Genomic DNA, 16,893 nt, shown 5'->3' with positions numbered 1-16,893 from the left:
TACAACACATTATCTAGACTGTCCATTTTCAAGATTTTCATCTGTTTATAGATCTACTTGATTTTGACCATTTTTTTAGCTTAAAAATTTATAATTAGATATAAACATAGATTTTCAGATAATCCTAATAAATTTTTACACCAAAATTATATATTATGATAAACTTTGGAGGTGCACCTTAATTGGATTGTTTAAGGTTACAACCTTAGAGAAACCACACCCTACTTTTTTCTTTTTAAAAAAGAAAGAAAAAAAAAGATATTCTATGGGAAGATAATGTGAATTGTTAAAAGGGAAAATAAAGTAAAGTGGTAAATGGACATTCCTTTTGATATTATGCAAAGTTAAAAAAATGTTTGCTCGATTGGACGAACATATCATTCTCCAACACTGTGGTCGAGTGTGGACGGTAGACGTAATTGTACATACCCGTTGGCGTATCAGTGTGAAAATCAAATCGGAATGGTTAACCGGATATGGGCTCGAAAGTGGTTCAACTAGTTAATAGGTCAATCGATCGGTTCAACTGGCCTGACTGGGCAAATCTTGTGCGGTAAAAAAAATTAAAAAATACAAAAAAATCATATAAAATATGAAAAATATGTTTAAAGCATGATTAAATAAAGTGCATCCATATGAAGTAGAAAATTACTAAAAAATATAAAATTTAAAAAATTGTTTTGTGTGTATTTTTTAACCTTTTCAAAAAAGATGGGAAAATATAAAAATAAATATTAATAACTAAAACAATTTCGGATCTTTGCCAAAATAATAAAAAAACTAAAAAATGTATTGTAAACAAAATCCCTTATTTTTTAAGATTTTATATAAATTTTTATTTTTAAAAAAATACTCAACCAGTTCACCAAAACTGAGTAAAAACAGAACTAGCCAGTGGCAGTTTTGATCTAATAGGGCTGACCAGGCAGTTAGAATTTGAACATTCCGATTTTTAATACATTGGGTGTAATACATGTGTCATAGAATACAATCTCATTTCCACAAAAGCATTGTTTAAAGTATCAAACCAATCGGTCGGTCGAATGAGTCGCCTAGCGATTCCAATCTAAAGAATCACCTACCCAAGTCTGCCAATTTTTTAACAAGCAAAACCTATTCTTCAAAAAAAAAAAAAATAGAAAATTACATAAATATTCGTTATAGTTTCTGTTATTATCAAAATATCAAATACTTTCCATTATTACTGGTATGTCTGTTTTTTTCACTTCATAAAGATTTTTTTAAAAAAATACGTTTTTACCCTTTTTCAGTTTTCCAAAAACTGAAATGTTTGGAATTTCAGTTTTTCAAAAACCGAAAACAAACCAATTTCAGTTCTTGAAAAACCGAAAATTGGTTGGCTAGTTTGAAGCTTATGAACCCTGCTTTAGTTGTTCAACATGTTCAACTTTGGAGCTCGACTCTCTCTTCTCTATAATTTTCTCTCTCTCTCTCTCTCTCTCTCTCTCTCTCTCTCTCTCTCTCTCTCTCTTACCTCTCTCATAAGAAAACCCATTCTATAGATTTTGTTACATTTGAAGTGAAGGTTTTTGACAGATTTTAACTGCATTTGACAGATTTGAAGGTATTTGACTCCCTAGAGAAAGTGAACTTAGTAACCGAGTCAGGAGACCACCTCTTTTCCTAGAACATTTTGTCTACCTTGGAGAACATGTTGATAAGGTTAGGGAAGACCAGATTCAGAGCCTAGAACTCACCTTGAAGCCTTGACCTGTCCTGAAAAAGAATACTGAATAGAAGCCATGAAAGATGAGTATGCTTCCATTAACCAAAACCATGTATGGGAATTAGTACCTCTATCTCAAAAACGTAAGGTCATTAGTTGTAAGTAGATTTTCAAGAAAAAATTGAACTCTGAAAGGAAAATAGAAAAATATAAAGCTAGGTTGGTTGCAAAGGGTTTCACCCAAAAAGAAATGATAGATTATGAGGAAACATTTTCCCCTGTTGCCAAATTTCCATCCATCCAAATCCTTATAGCTATAGCAGCCTATTTTGACTTTGAGGTTTATCAAATGGAGATTTAGAAGAAGAAATTCACATGACCCAACCTGAGGGATTTGAAGAAAAAGGGAAAGAAAATTTAGTATGCAAATTAAATAAATCCCTTTATGACCTGAAACAAGCATCGCGACAGTGGTATATAAAATTCCAGGAGACCCTTGTTCTTGTAGGGTTATCTACGAATAACGAGGATTATTGCATATATCAAAAGGTCAGTGGGAGTGATGTGGTATTTATATCATATGTGGATGATATGCAAATTGTTAGTAGCTCAATTGCCCTAGTAGTAAAGAAGAAACATTTCCTTGGACAACACTTTGATATGAATGATCTTGGAGAAGCTTCTTATGTGTTGGGCATCAAGATAATAAGAAACAGGAGAGAGAAGACTATTCAACTTTCCCAAGCAACCTACTGTAAAAGGATTCTGAAAAAGTTTGATATGAGTATGTGTAAGCCCATGTTTACCCCAATTAACAAAAAGACGAAGCTTAGTAATAAGATGTGTCCTACCGAAGACATAGATATAAGAGCCATGGAGACAGTGTCATACAGGAGCGCAGTTGGGTCCCTTATGTATGCCATGATGGGAACAAGGCCTGACTTGTCCTTTGTCATGAGTCTAGTGAATCGTTTCCAAAGTCATCCAGGAGAGGAGCATTGGAAAACTGTAAAAAGAATCCTCAGATATTTAAAGGGGATTATGAATTATGCACTCACATATAATGGGGGAACTAAAATAGCAATAGAGGGATATTCAGATGCAAGCTATCTCACGGATCCAGATGATGCGAAGTCTATATCTGGATATGTGTTTATGCTTGGAGGGGCTGCAGTTTCTTAGAAGTCAAAGAAACAAGATATTGTGGCTCTGTCCACCATGGAATCCGAGTATGTAGCATGCTGTCTAGCAGCCAAGGAGGCCGTATGAATTAAGAAGTTTCTTAATCAACTTAATTTTTATCATGTACGTTGTGAGGTAGTGCGAATTTTCTGCGACAACATTGCGACTATTTGTGCCTCTAAGGAACATCGGTTTCACAAGAACTCAAAGCATATTAAGCCTTATTTTTATCACCTGAGAAATGAGGTAAAATCGAAAGAGATTGAGATCAGCTACATATCGATAGATTTGATGATTGCAGACCCTCTGACTAAGAGAGTTGTCCTTAATATTTTTGTAAGACATGTGAGAGAATTGAGAATGAGAGAAAGTGAAAAAGGGAGAATGTAAGGCCTTCAAAGGCCAAGTGGGAGATGTTGGGTTTATGTGACCTTTAAAAGCCTTGAGTGTGTATTGAAATACTTTTATTATAGTAAAACATAAACTCAGTGGGCCTGTGGTCCCCTGAGGACCATACTAAGCGAATAATGTTTGCTTATACCGGACTGTGTTTATCGATCTGGGCCAGTCGGTTGGAAAACCCAAGGTACCTGAGAATAAAGAATTAACCGATGAGGGTTTTGAATCAGCCCTTGATGAGGTCGGAGCGTATGCCTAGATAAGTGAGTCGATGGATTGTGTGACCCTTGTGTGTGATGGCGGGGCTACTGAGATAGGAGCCAAAACCTCATCCATGTTCCATCACACGGCATGCATATCGATAGATCGTTCGAAAAAACCAGATATCCACCATTGGGTAAAGTATATGCATGTGCGAGAGATACCCCTATGCATCATAAAGCTGTGGTCGCATCAGGTCATGTTGACCTTGACTCGTCTCTAGGGGAGGATATGTAATCCACAGACTGGGATTGCGACTCCTTGATTCATTGACCTGACTTTAGTGACCGCTAATGAGCCCCTGTTTAGACTGTGGGTCATGAGAAATACTAAGTCGGTTCGATAAAGCTAGTGTGTTTGTAGTCCACAGATAAAGATAGAGTACCCCATAATTACAGATTAAATTCCTAAAACCATATGGATCATTTTCCCATCATATGAATTTAATTGTATTCATGTTATTATTGAAATGATTTTAGTTTTATTATTTAAATTTTTATGAATCTCTCAATATTTTAATTACGATTTTTGGACTTATAAAAATAACGTTATTGATTTACAAAGTTGTAAAAATTCAAATATATATTAAATTCGGCTTTATTTAATTTTAAAACTTTTTATAAAATTTCATGAGGGCCCAAAATGCACATGGGCCCACATGTGCCAAAAAGGGGTGGCACGACGTACCCTTTGGATTTTCTTGTTGCTTTGTGTTCAAGTTTATTAAATATAGTAACTTTGATTTGTGGCATGTGGTCAAATCTTGAAAGGGAAATATTGACCTTATCTTATTTATATTTAGTAGTATTTATTTGCTTGATAATATTTGACATATCTTTATGGAATATGTGAGATGGATCATGCAGTTTTATAGAATGCATGATATTTATTTTATTTAAATATATTGATGGGAAAATGGTTTGAAGAAAGGAGGATAATGGTCCAAGCACCTTCCATAATGTTGATGGCCCATCTATAGAATTGATGGTTCAGATCTCTCACCCCACAAGTCACCTTGATCAACGATTTAGATTCAATTTCATGAAAGAGACAAACTATGGAGAAACCCTAAGAAACCCTAAACCTAAATATTCACTATAAATAGGGGTGCTCTCCCCTCCATCTCTACACACAACCTCTCTCTCTCCTAGAGGGGCACACCCCACTCTCTCTCCTCCATATTTCTCTCTTTAACTTCCCATCTCCAAAACCCTAGGTAGTACTCTCTCTCCTCTTTAGACCTAAGAAGAAACTAAGGGTTGAAAAAATTAGAGGGAAGCCTAAGATTGTTTTGGGGGTTAAGGTTTAATAGAGATTTTAAGGGTGGTTACGTAGTTTGGCCAAAATCAGCTATCCCGGTTCGAGATTGAAGCTAGATCACAGATCTCGCTCCATTGGATATGGTAACTCGATGTGGAGTGTAATCTCCGACATCTATTCTTTTATTTGTTTGTTTATTTATTTTACATTCTCAAGCACAATATTAGGTTGTATAAATGGCATCAAGTAGTTGAGATTTATTTTATTGATGTGTTATTTATTTTTGAAATTTCTATTGTTTGTAATAAGACCATCTGTGAGTGATCTTGTTTCAAAAATTATAAGGGGTGATTATTATTTAAAAAAAATTGTCTTTCTCCAGTAAAAGATCACATAGGTCTTTCTTTCATAAAGACCCTGCCACAAATTACCCTAGGCCCGTACAACCTCTCCCTTCCTTCCTCTCTCTCTCTCAAGAGAGATGGCCCCAAATATCTATGCAAACCCAAAAACCTCTCCGATTTGTTCCCTTGCACCTCTCTTTCTCTCTCTCTCGCCACCACCTCTCTCTCCCTCTCCCTCATAACTTATCTCCTCTCTCTCACCTCTCTCATCTCTCTCGTGCCTCTCACTACCACCTCTCTTCGTCACGGTCTCTCTCTTCTCTCAGCCCCAAATCTCTCACTCACCACAGTGCCACCTCTTTTTGCGGCTCTTATTAGAGAGAGAGGTGCATGGGTGCAAATGAGAGAGAGAGAGGCTGTGAACGAAAGGGACAGAGAGAGGTGCACGGGAGCAAAACATAGTAAAATGATTTGAATGGGTCATTGAGAGAGAGAGAGAGAGGAGAGAGAGAGAGATGGCTGGATGGATGGTTGTACGGGCCTATAGTTGTACGGGGATGGGGCCTTTACTGAGAGAGAGAAAGAGCGACGATATTTAAATTTGAGCAATTTTAACTCAAGATTAGAAGTTTAGGATCGACGGTGATCCATAAGGGTCTCACACCACTATTTGTGGCAGGGTTCTCTAGAATCATTTCCCATAGTTCAAATACCGGCAAGATATAGCACCAACATGAACCATAATTGTTTGGTCTTTCTTTAATTGGTTAATGAAGTTGACTTTATTTTGGCGCATAGCCCTTGATAGAGCAGAATGACGGACCAAGATTCATGTACCCAAAATAGTTGAGTAAAAGCTCTGATGATGATGACGACGACTTTATTTTGGTGCATTGTTCATTTTAGTCAAAGTGGGTTGCCAATCAGTGTAGGCCTGTAGTCCTTCAAACCGGGGCCAGTTGGTCATTAATGGCTCGTATATAGGGCTTGGTAAACGCATACCCTTGAATAATTTGGGCTTGAGCATGGCTGTATGGTTTTGGGAAAGTCAAGGCTAACCTTAGCATGACCACCAGCTTGTTGGAGGCCTATTGTTGGGTCTATCTGGCCTTTAAAGGCCTTATAAGAGCTTGTATGAGCATTTTATACAGTGGAACATAAACTCAGTGGGAGTGTGGTCCTTTTGTGCACCATACTAAGCAAATATTATTTGCTGATACTCAGACTAGGCTCGATGAGCTAGGCCAGTCGAGGTTTGGAAAAACCCAAGATAGTTGGGCATAGGGATCTACCGAGAAGGGTTTAGTGGGTTATCCCTTGATGACGTCGGAGTATGCCCAGATGAGAGCCCATGGACTGTGTGGCCCTTGTTTGTGATGAATAGCCTTTAGAGACAGGGTTAAAGCGTCACCGTTGATATAACATGGCATGTACATACATAACCGTCTTGAGATTCACCAATGAGGGTGAAACGTGTATATGTGCTAGAGATTACCCCTATGTACCATATAGTCATGATTGCATCATGATCTGAAAGACCATGATTTTTTTCTCTAGGGGAGAACCTGAAATCTATAAACTAGGATTGTGTCATCTAGTCTATTGGCTGACTTTGGTGGTCCAATCATGAGCCCCTGCAATAGACTGTGGGTCATGGGAACTGCTGAGTCAGTTTGAGAAAGCTCGACGGATCGTGATTCGCAGTTGAAGGTGAATTGCTCCCATATATTGATACTTTCCTAGATCTAACGGATCTGATTCCCATCAAAATTAATTAATTTAATGTTATATGATTTGTAGAATATTTATTTGTATTTTTGTGAATTTTATGATATTTTATTTTTGTCATTTGGATTTATAAATTAAGAGAAATTAATTTTTCAATGTTTTAAAGAAAATATAAGATTTAAAAATTCTAAATATGAAATAAAATACTTTTTAAAAATATATGGGACCTCCATAAAATATCGAGCCCAAAATTTAAATACATGTGGATTAGGTGGGCCTACACGGGTGGCACTCCCTACCAATTCACGTATTCTTCTTGTGAATAATGCTTATCTCTTGTTGGCTTATCTTTTGAGTATAGTCACGATAAGGTTGAATATTTGAGATATTTACTAAATCTTTGAATCACGATTTATTGATCCAATAATTAAGGATTGGATATATTAAAATATAAGTTTTTTTTTATTTAATGACAATCTTGATTCAATAATTAAGGATTTGATATATTAAAATATAAGCTTTCCTTATTTGATGGGAATAGATTTAAGAAATGGAGGATAATACTCTAGTTCATCTCTTTGAATCTTGATGGTGGATCAAAGAGATAGATTGTTCAAATCTCTCACCCAACAAGTCTCCTTAGATCGACGGTTGAGATTTGACCCTACAAATTGAGGTAAATTCTATGACATAGAAAATCTATAAAAAAAGTCTCCCTATGAGATATGTATTCTCTTCTCTCTCTTTAACAATCATCTCTCTCCTTACCCAAAATTGAGCTCTCTTCCAAAAGGAAGGCGCGCCCCAATTTTTTTTCTCTCTTCTATCTCTCTCCAAGTTGCACCATTTATCTCTCTCCAAGTTGTACCATGTTTTGGTGGCACCCACCACCTCTGTTCTTTGTGGGTGGCAAAGGCGTGTAACCCATTGCTAGTAGATATCTCCATCTCTCTTCATATTCATCTCTCAAATCTCTAAAATCAAGCTAAGAGGCTTGATCAAGATTAAGTCCTTGAGTGGATTTTTGTCATAGTAGGAAATCAACATATCGATCATAAATCCCGAGCACCATCGGAACGAGGAGACTCGGCGTGGGGTGTACTAAGCTTGGTTGAGGTAATCTCCAGCAATTTTACCTTTTTTAAATATTTACTTCTCTTCCCATAAAGCAATAAATTCTAGTTTTGTTTCTTGAATAAAGAATTGTATTTGAAGATGTAGCAACTAAGAACCGATTTTATTTTATTTTATTTTATTTATTTTAATAGTGGTTCGATTATAATTGGACATTATAAGTGATCTTGCCGGTGTAGGGATAAAGAATTTTTTTTTAAAATATCTACACCGTGCTTTATCATAAAGTCCTTTCACCTATGTAGGCACACCAAAGATTTGCTTAGGTTCGATCCAAGCTTATTTCCAAGCAGGGTTTGTTTGGCTGCCCTGGTTTGCCCGCAGGCGGAACTTTACAAATGGTACAGGCAAGGCTAGGGACGAGCCTAGCCGTAGCATATTGGGAACATGTCCCTGCTTGAGCCTAACCCGTTGGCAAACCTCATGTCTGACTTGAGATATACCCAGGGTTTCGTTTTGACAAATTTCAAGTGAACACTCGTGTTAGAAAATAGACTAGAAGAGTCAAGACACCCCCTCTCAATGACACAACCATGGTGTCTCACTATCAAAGCCAAAGTATAGGTTGATAAGTTTTTGGGACATCTAAATCTAAAAATTATTTGGAAATTTTTTTAATTTTATATGAAAAACCTAATTTTTTTGGTCTTTATTATGTTTCCAAAAATACCCCTGCTTCGACCTTTGAAGTGTCGAAATGGTTTTGTGAGCACACATTGAGCACCAATTGGACCCTTCAACTAGATCGCCCGTCACAAGGTCGAACTAACTTTTTGTAAGTGCAGTATTGCCAGTTCGCCCCTTGACCATGAAATCTTATAGAAGCCGGTTCTACATGTGTGCATACGACACTTACTTAAGCCAATTCAGCTATCGAAAGATTGAATTGGCATCTATAAGCACCAATTCAACTCTTGGAGGGTCGAACTAACTTGTATTGTGTATACCAAACTTATGTAAGCCGGTTCAACTTTTGAAGGGTCAAAACTAGTGCTCACGGGGTTGAGCTAACTTTTGGTTCGTGTACAATACTTAACACAAATCAAGTTTGATTCCTCAAGGGTCAAATGGGGTTGTGTGAGCACTTTTGGTGTGTGTACTATTCTTGCAGGGTTGAAATGGGAGGATTTTCAAAAATAGAAAAAAAAACACTTTGATACTATTTATCTTTCTTACAAATAAGTCACGTGTCTGTCAAATTGGATGGCTCGACATGTGTTACAATTTAATTATTGTTATTATTATTTTTAAAGTTCCAATCTAGTTAAAGAAAAAACAGACCTCCACATAAAATTGTAAAATTTCCAGACTATTGTTTAATTTCAAAAAGAGGGATCCATACATTAATTTTCCCTTATATTTTAGGACACAAAAGACATGCCATCTTGATGTCTATAGTTTGGATTGCATGCAATTAAGACAAACATTGAACAGAGCCATATGTTACATTCAATTCAAGTTTGGGACCTGGTCTCTCCCTTTCTAAACTTTGGCACAAGGTATAATATTGTCATCCCTCTGTCTCCTCTCTCTCTCATGGAGCCTCTTTCTCACTCCATCCACCAAGGCCTCGTTCCCGATTTACAGCCACCATCCGACGGTTTTCACCTTTTGGAAACTGGGCATCCTGATACCAGGTCGGTAAAATCTCCCTTTTCTTTATTCTCTGTCCTTTCTTTAATTCATTCATATGGGGTTGACTTCCTGTGATCCTTGGCACCTGTTGTAATGGAACCCTCACTAGTTTTGTTCATATTGTGACTGGGTTTTTCTTTTCATCTCCTTTGTGTTGTTTTTGTGGGCTATTGGGTACTGTTGGCTTCTTCCATGGTGGAATTTGGCTTGAAAATTTCTGAATAAATCTCGTATAGAATGGAACAAAATTAGATTTTGAGAACGAAATGTATTGTTTGCTCTGATATTTCAGTGTATATTCTCTCTGTGGGCATAGCGTAAGGTCGATGCCTTTGATGCTGCTTCTATTGGCGCTTATCTCATTTTTGTTGCTCAATTGTCTGAATATGGCCCAAAAGAGTAACACATGGTTTTGTTAGTTTAAAGCATTCTCCGAAATCATATCGGGCCCCTTTATGCTAAATTTGAACATGTATCTTTAGTTTCTCGGAAGTCTAAATGTATTGCTTCTTACAGTAACAACGTTACTGAAAAATTGGTGAAACCCATCTCAATAATGACATAGTCTTTATAAATTGTCTATAACATGGATTTCCAATATAACATTCCTTGTCTCTGAAACCTGAATTTGGTGAATGTTAATTAAAGTTTATGGAATAGATGGTAATTTATGTTATGTTGGTAACAAGTTAATCAATGACATTCTATGTTAACATTCACAAAAGTTTTATTTGTTGAGAATCCAGACCAATCATCCGTGACTTGTCTGAGTCGAATCGGACTCAGGGGAGTTACTCGGACTTGCCCTATGCAGCTGAGGCCGACGGTGTACACCCTACATTATGTTCAGTTTAATTCAAATAACATCTAAATGTTTTTTTGTCTAGTGTTTAAGACTTTATGGGCCTCATGTTTGAGATTCGAACCCCCTCAAACAACTCCGTATCACCCTATTTCTTTAGATACATGTCTTGTTTTTCTTCTTTCGGCCTCATGTTTTTTTCTTTTCTTTTTTTGTTGTTTTAGAAGTGGTTCAAAGAAATTGTCCATGGGGTGGTTCAATCACAAAAACTCTTGCTCAACATCTAACCAAAGCACCATTTGAATGTTTTTGTAAACAAAAGGTATGTTTTGTACATATAAAGTAGTTCTTTTTTGAAAAGGGGTTCAAAAATTTATCTCGAGTGGTTTGATCCCCAAAACATCCTGTAAAGAGCCCACAACATCTAACTGACGCACCATTTGAAAGTTGATGTAAACAAAACGTATGTTATATATCTAGTTTTTTGCTTTTTTATTTTATTTTATTTATAACAAGGGCTGGACATTACTTCAACTTGCTCGTGTAACTTATACCTCAGCCAAGGGTGAGTACAGTGGCCGAGTTGAGTCCCGGTACATTGATCTAGACCATTGTGATTTGGTTCATTGAAGATGGTCCCAAACCAGCCTGATCCTTCAATAAATTGTGAAGTGAAACAAAATTACTGAACTAAACAAGGCTCAATATTTGTTTCTTTAATATCAATTGACATGGATACTGAAACTAGACAGTTTTATTTACATATCAATCCAGCAATCAATGTGTTTCATACACACCAATGGATGATGTTCTTCACAACAATGAAGAATACAAGATGGTTTTCTTTTTTCATTTTTTCATATGCATAATAAAAAAAAATGCACAAACAACAAATAAGGTGGACCTAATATGTTTATCACCACTTATATACTATTTTGCAATTCATTTAAAAGTGGGTACGAGTGGTTATTGAATGTATCCTATGTGCATATAAAGATGCCCCCCTCCACACACAACTTTAGTGATTCATATGTGTTAAGAAGGAAATACTTATCTAACCGATTGTAGGAGCTGCATTTCACTTGAGCACATATGGATCAGTAAATGATCAGTTAGCATTGGACATTAGAAGTATTGCCACTGAGATGAATTAATAGGTATTCTCTGACAAGCTGTCATTGTTAAGTCTTTGATAAATTAGATGCAGAGAAGAACTAGGACAGCAGTTTTGTACCATGCGCATAGTACAAGTTATAAAGATTCTTCTAAAAGTGAACTCATGAATATCTACCAGAAGGAAGCGAGAGGCTACATGCTCTTCTCCATTGACTGTTGTTTAGACTGTTGACATTCGATTTGTTAGTTAAGGTTAACTGATGTGCTTCCAATAATCATATATGGAAAATAGTCTCACATTAATAGAACAATCATTATCTACAACTATTGACAACCTTTTGGCTGCCTATACGTGTAATCTTGGTACTTTAACATTTCACTTGTTCCTGTTCTAGTTTGGCCTATTTTTTTGATGTGTATGAATATGATTTTGCAAATTGAAGTTAAACAATTCATGTTTCTGTAAATATTGGTTGTCTTTTGAGTAAGTAACCTTCTAAGTCTATTAACCGTTATATTCTGCCTGGTTGGTTTTTGTGTGCACGTAGTTGACTTTGGTCCTCATGTTTGCTTCATATATACAATGTATACTAGATATGGCAGGAGGGTAGAAGCCAACGACCCAACTACTGCAAGAAAAGTTCAGAAAGCTGACAGAGAGAAGCTCAGGAGAGATCGCTTAAATGAGCAGTTTCTTGAATTGGGAAGTGCATTGGGTGCGATATTGTACTCCTTTTATTTGTTTGAACATTTACTAGAATTTTCCAAAATTGACTGGATGGAATGCACCTTTACTATATGAGTGTATTGAAATTGAATTCTAGGTGTCCCAAAATCCGTATTATTTTTAATATCAAAGTTCCTATTGATACTTATTGCTTTTAAGGTAAAAGGAAGTAAAAATTATTGATATTATTGTATTAAGTTAATGAATTAGTTGTTTTTGGGAAAAAGAAGGACTTGTTGATACTACAAAAATTAGTATGTTGGGCACTGTAATCTGTTTATTGTCTACCTTATCTATGGCCCTTGACAGCTGGGTGCTTGGGTAATACTTGAAATGATAATGTATGAAAATCGTCATAATCAGCCAGGAATTGACCGGAGTTGAGATTGAATATTACAGATTTCGGACTTTAATATTTCAAAATTTGCAGACCCTGACCGCCCAAAGAATGATAAAGCAACCATCCTCACAGATGCAGTGCAGATGCTGAAAGACTTAACTGCCGAGGTTAACAGACTAAAAGCTGAAAATGTATCTCTTTCAGAAGAATCGGACGATGTATCCGTTCTCCTCTATCTCTGATTCCTTTATCTTTGATTGGTTTTGAAAGTTTGAATGAATTGAACATTGTTTCCCTGAATGCAGCTGATGCTAGAGAAGAACGAACTCAAAGATGAGAAGGCAACTTTAAGGTCTGACGTAGAAAGCCTTAGGATTCAGTATCAGCAAAGGATAGCAGTTATGTTTCCTTGGGCACCCATGGATCCAACAGTTGCAATGGGTCCCACCCCATACCCTTTCCCAATGCCCACTCTAGCTACCCCTGATTCTCAGCGAACCCCAACACAAGGGCATGCACAAGCTTCTATGACTCCTTTTATGCCTGTTCCTTTCCATCCTTCTATTCAACCATTCCCTTTTTTTAGGAGTGTAGACCCCAGTGGTAATAACCAGTATTTGTCCCTTACACCCTATGCTTCAACTGTTAATGTGCACTCTCATGTAGAAAGACCCTCAGCACAGTATCCCTCTCCTGTTCCTCCATTGCCAGGCTTTGTTTTACAGTTACAGCCTACAATCTCTGTGCCAGACCCTAGGTCTCTCACACCGAGCATGCCAGTAGCCAATCACGAAACTTTGGGATTTCAACAAGGTAGCATTGCCACTGAGTTGTCCCCCTGTGAATCTGCCAAGAAGTGTGAAGATTTGCATTCTTCTATGGGTGCAGATTTGGAGCTTAGAACTCCAACCTCTTCGTCAAGAGATTCTACTTGCCAATCAAAATGCTCGAGGAGTGATTCTCAAGAAACAGGAGAGAACCAGGTGCGTCTTTATGCAACTGTATGCACCTTATTTAATCTCTGTTCACAAGCCCTAATTTTTAGGGACAGTCGCTTGGGGTTCTATTAACACTAAAGGAAAATATCAACTTCTGAGGTTTATTTATGGCTTCTAGGTTCTTTGTAACATAAATGTTTTAATCCAGTCATATTTTACTTTTCCAAGGCCTTGTAGCATTTCATACGTGGCATTTCTGAACATTCTTGATAAAACGACCAGTTTGTTATCATGCTAAGTACATACCTAAATGGGCATTCATGTGGTTTCAATTTTCTCTTTATAATCGGAAAAGTCTATTGATGCTTACACTTTAATGGTGATTTTTTACAGGAGTGTTCGATTAAAACAAAGAAAACAAAGCAATCTTCTGATTCCAGTGCCGCTGCCGGAAGCGCTTGTCCAGGAAAGTGTTTGGATGATGCACTTTCTGTGAACCTTGGCAACAGTTCTTCTTCCGAAAGTTGTGATGGCTCCCCAAGCAACAAAGAATGTGCTGTGCAGACCTGATTTGTTGTGCGAATGTAGAACCCGTTTCCTTCTTTTTTTTTGGTATAATTTGTTTCATAAATCTTTCTCTTTTGCACCAGTTATATTAACATGAAGAAATGGAAGGGGTTCATGATGATGGTCCAGATTGATGGCTAATCCTCGCAACCGTAGAAATCCTGTTGATCCATTTAGAGTTCAATTAGCCTTTATTAGTGTATGGGTGCTGCCTAGATCAAAATCCAGGTATTGTTGTCTAGTAAAATGATGATGGGGTATAGTTTCAAAAAAAAATGATGATGGGGTGAATTATTGAGATGAGAATTTTTCAGCGATGAGGAGAGCCAAAAATGACGTACATAAAGATAAACCGGCGGGCTCCATGATTACATCACTTATGACCTCGATATGGGATGTCTTCACTGTGCGGTTTGATGATATCTCAATGGAATCCTCAAGTACTGTTTCATCTCAAATCATCAACATGAGTGTTTTCTTCTCCTTCTCCTCGTGATAGAAGTGACCTTTGAAACGAGGCTTCTAGCCCATTCTCAACATGCCCCTGAGCTACGAGTGAGGTAACCGAATGAGTAAGGCGAAGACCATTCCACTTGCGTTTGGGTTTGGGAATAGCTCCTCTCCTACCTGCACCTTGGGGTTTCAGTCGACATTCAGAGTCTAAGACCAGCTACATCAGTCAACATTGTCAGTCTTATGACCTACAGATGCACATGCATAGAATACCTGTCGTATGCACAGGAGCAGGTCCACATACATGAGAGAAGGAACACGGGTGGGCAGGGGAGGGCCCCTAACCTTCTCCCAGTATCCAGTTGGTTAGGGGAAAGTATAACACTGGATAACAACATGTTTTGAGATGGTAGAACTTGCCGAAGTCAGCTTGATTCGCCAGGTGGGTGAATTTTATGAAGGAAAATGATTTTTTTGAAGGAAAATGATTTGATAGGGCTGCAGCCTATCAAAGTAAGTAAAGCCTCACCTCATAATTTATCCAAAATTACAATTCAAGCATTGGAAAACCTTCACATCGATCATCTCGACTTTAACATTATGATTGTGAAAGAAAATTAGGATTTCAAGTTCTAAAAATAGTGTATATTGTAACAAATTATATAGGCTGTCCATTTCTCTCTAAAAATAATTGTTCACTACCGTTTTTTAGTTTCAAATTTTATTGCTGCTGCTGGAAATTGTTTTTAGAGCCATCATGATTTTTTTTTTTTTGCCGAAAATTCTTTTCGGATGAGAATTTGATGTGAGTTTTTTTTTTTTTGTTAACATAAAGCCTAAGCCTTATTTAAGCTCATTCATAGGGACTTGGCAAAGCTCCTTTTGGGGAAGTATATGGACACGGTTTCTACGAGTCCATGTAGAAATAAGTCCCCCTCTTAAAAAATTATTTGGCGATGGATTTTTAGATCCAACTTTTAAGGACATATAATCTCTAATATGGAAATCATGAATATGAAAAAGAGCAATGATTTAATGTGGAAATCCAACTTTTAAGGACATATAATCTCTAATATGGAAATCATGAATATGAAAAAGAGCAATGATTTAATGTGGAAATCATGAATATGCAAAAGAGCAATGATTTAATGCAACGGTTGTATCATAGTACAAAGCAATGATACTTCTAGAAAACCATGTTTATGGTACTTGTATGATTTCAAATTTTGTACACACTTTTCATCTCAATAACCAATCCCCTTAAAAAAAACAGTTCAATTTGAACCTTAGATATGATCAAAATGAGTCCTCTCAAAAAAGAATCTAGACCACTCACTTTGTGAATTTTAAGATCTTAGGCTTTATAAATTCAAAATCATTTTTTTCTTTTTTAACATTGTTCATCTAATGATAATAAAGCCATCTAAAAAATTTGGAAATGAAAAAATCTTTCTAAAGTCTAAATCTGAACATCTCACCAAAATGAATTGGGCTAAAAAAATACTTTATAGGTTGTGTTTTTTATTTTTTTTTTCTTTTTTTTTATGAAAAGAGTGTATATTTCAAAATTTAGGTCAAACAAATGGTCATAAGATGGTTTTTTAAGGTTGTTGCATTATATTACTACGCAATAGTTGTATGAAATCATTGCCAATAAATAGATGTTTTTTTATAAAAAATAAAAATTATTAAGAAAACATTTGGATTTTTAGTTTCATTTGTTTTTAGATGGACTATCCAATTGCATCAATTGTTAAGATGGACTTTTTATCCTTGGGGACGCAAATGTAGACCCCGACACCTGGAACAATTTTCCTTTCAAATAATCTCAAGGCACCTCAGGATGTGACTATGGGGAAAATTCTAAGCGTGTCAGTACTTTGTTTAGTCTTAAATACAAGGTAAGTTAACGATAAAACTTCCCTATTATCAAACGGGCAGGCTTTTTATGCTTTCCCAACAGCATAAAATTTACATACTTCCTCTTATCCCTATTCTGAATGGAGGGTTAAGATTGTCTCAATCTAATGTCATGTCACTATATTATTTTATTTTTAAATTTTTTTTTTTAAGAACCATTTGGACACCAAATTTTGGACGTCCAATCCTCTATTAAACTTGCACTAGCGAAAAATATAAAAAAATATTTTCAATAAAATGAAATGATCAAAATACTTTTGAAAGTTTCAAGGGGTATTTTGATCATTATATTTTATTAAAAATTTATTTTTAATATTTTTTATAGGTGAGCCTAATGAGAAGATGGCACGTGCCAAATTTGATATTCTTACAATTTGTATAAAACAAACTAAAAATAAAA

The 16,893-nt window shown here is 36.3% G+C and overlaps 1 protein-coding gene across 5 annotated transcripts; it reads left to right on the top strand.

Annotated features, from left to right (window-relative positions):
• The first annotated feature begins 8,878 nt into the window (after positions 1–8,878).
• Positions 8,879–15,261, top strand: LOC18449096 (uncharacterized). 5 transcript variants are annotated; one of them, XR_016044239.1, is made up of 6 exons: positions 8,879–9,632; positions 12,143–12,264; positions 12,706–12,806; positions 12,921–13,598; positions 13,947–14,348; positions 14,435–15,261. XR_016044239.1 is itself a non-coding variant. In XM_020676489.2 (5 exons), exons 1-5 carry the CDS (start codon positions 9,436–9,438, stop codon positions 14,121–14,123), a joined length of 1,251 nt encoding a protein of 416 aa, XP_020532148.1. In that variant the 5' UTR covers positions 8,879–9,435; the 3' UTR covers positions 14,124–15,261. The 5 variants fall into 5 exon arrangements, 3 of the variants coding, with proteins under 3 accessions (XP_020532148.1, XP_020532147.1, XP_006859207.2); XR_016044238.1 differs by having other exon boundaries at positions 12,706–12,833; XM_020676489.2 differs by having other exon boundaries at positions 12,706–12,782; positions 13,947–15,261.
• Positions 15,262–16,893: the final 1,632 nt, after the last annotated feature.

The sequence above is a fragment of the Amborella trichopoda genome, chromosome 11, assembly GCF_054954075.1.
Source record: "Amborella trichopoda isolate Santa Cruz 75 chromosome 11, AtrichopodaSantaCruz75HAP2 v2.0, whole genome shotgun sequence".
Classification (NCBI taxonomy): domain Eukaryota; kingdom Viridiplantae; phylum Streptophyta; class Magnoliopsida; order Amborellales; family Amborellaceae; genus Amborella; species Amborella trichopoda.
Note: the sequence above shows the minus strand (reverse complement) of the source record. Positions and strands in the feature narration are given on the sequence as shown.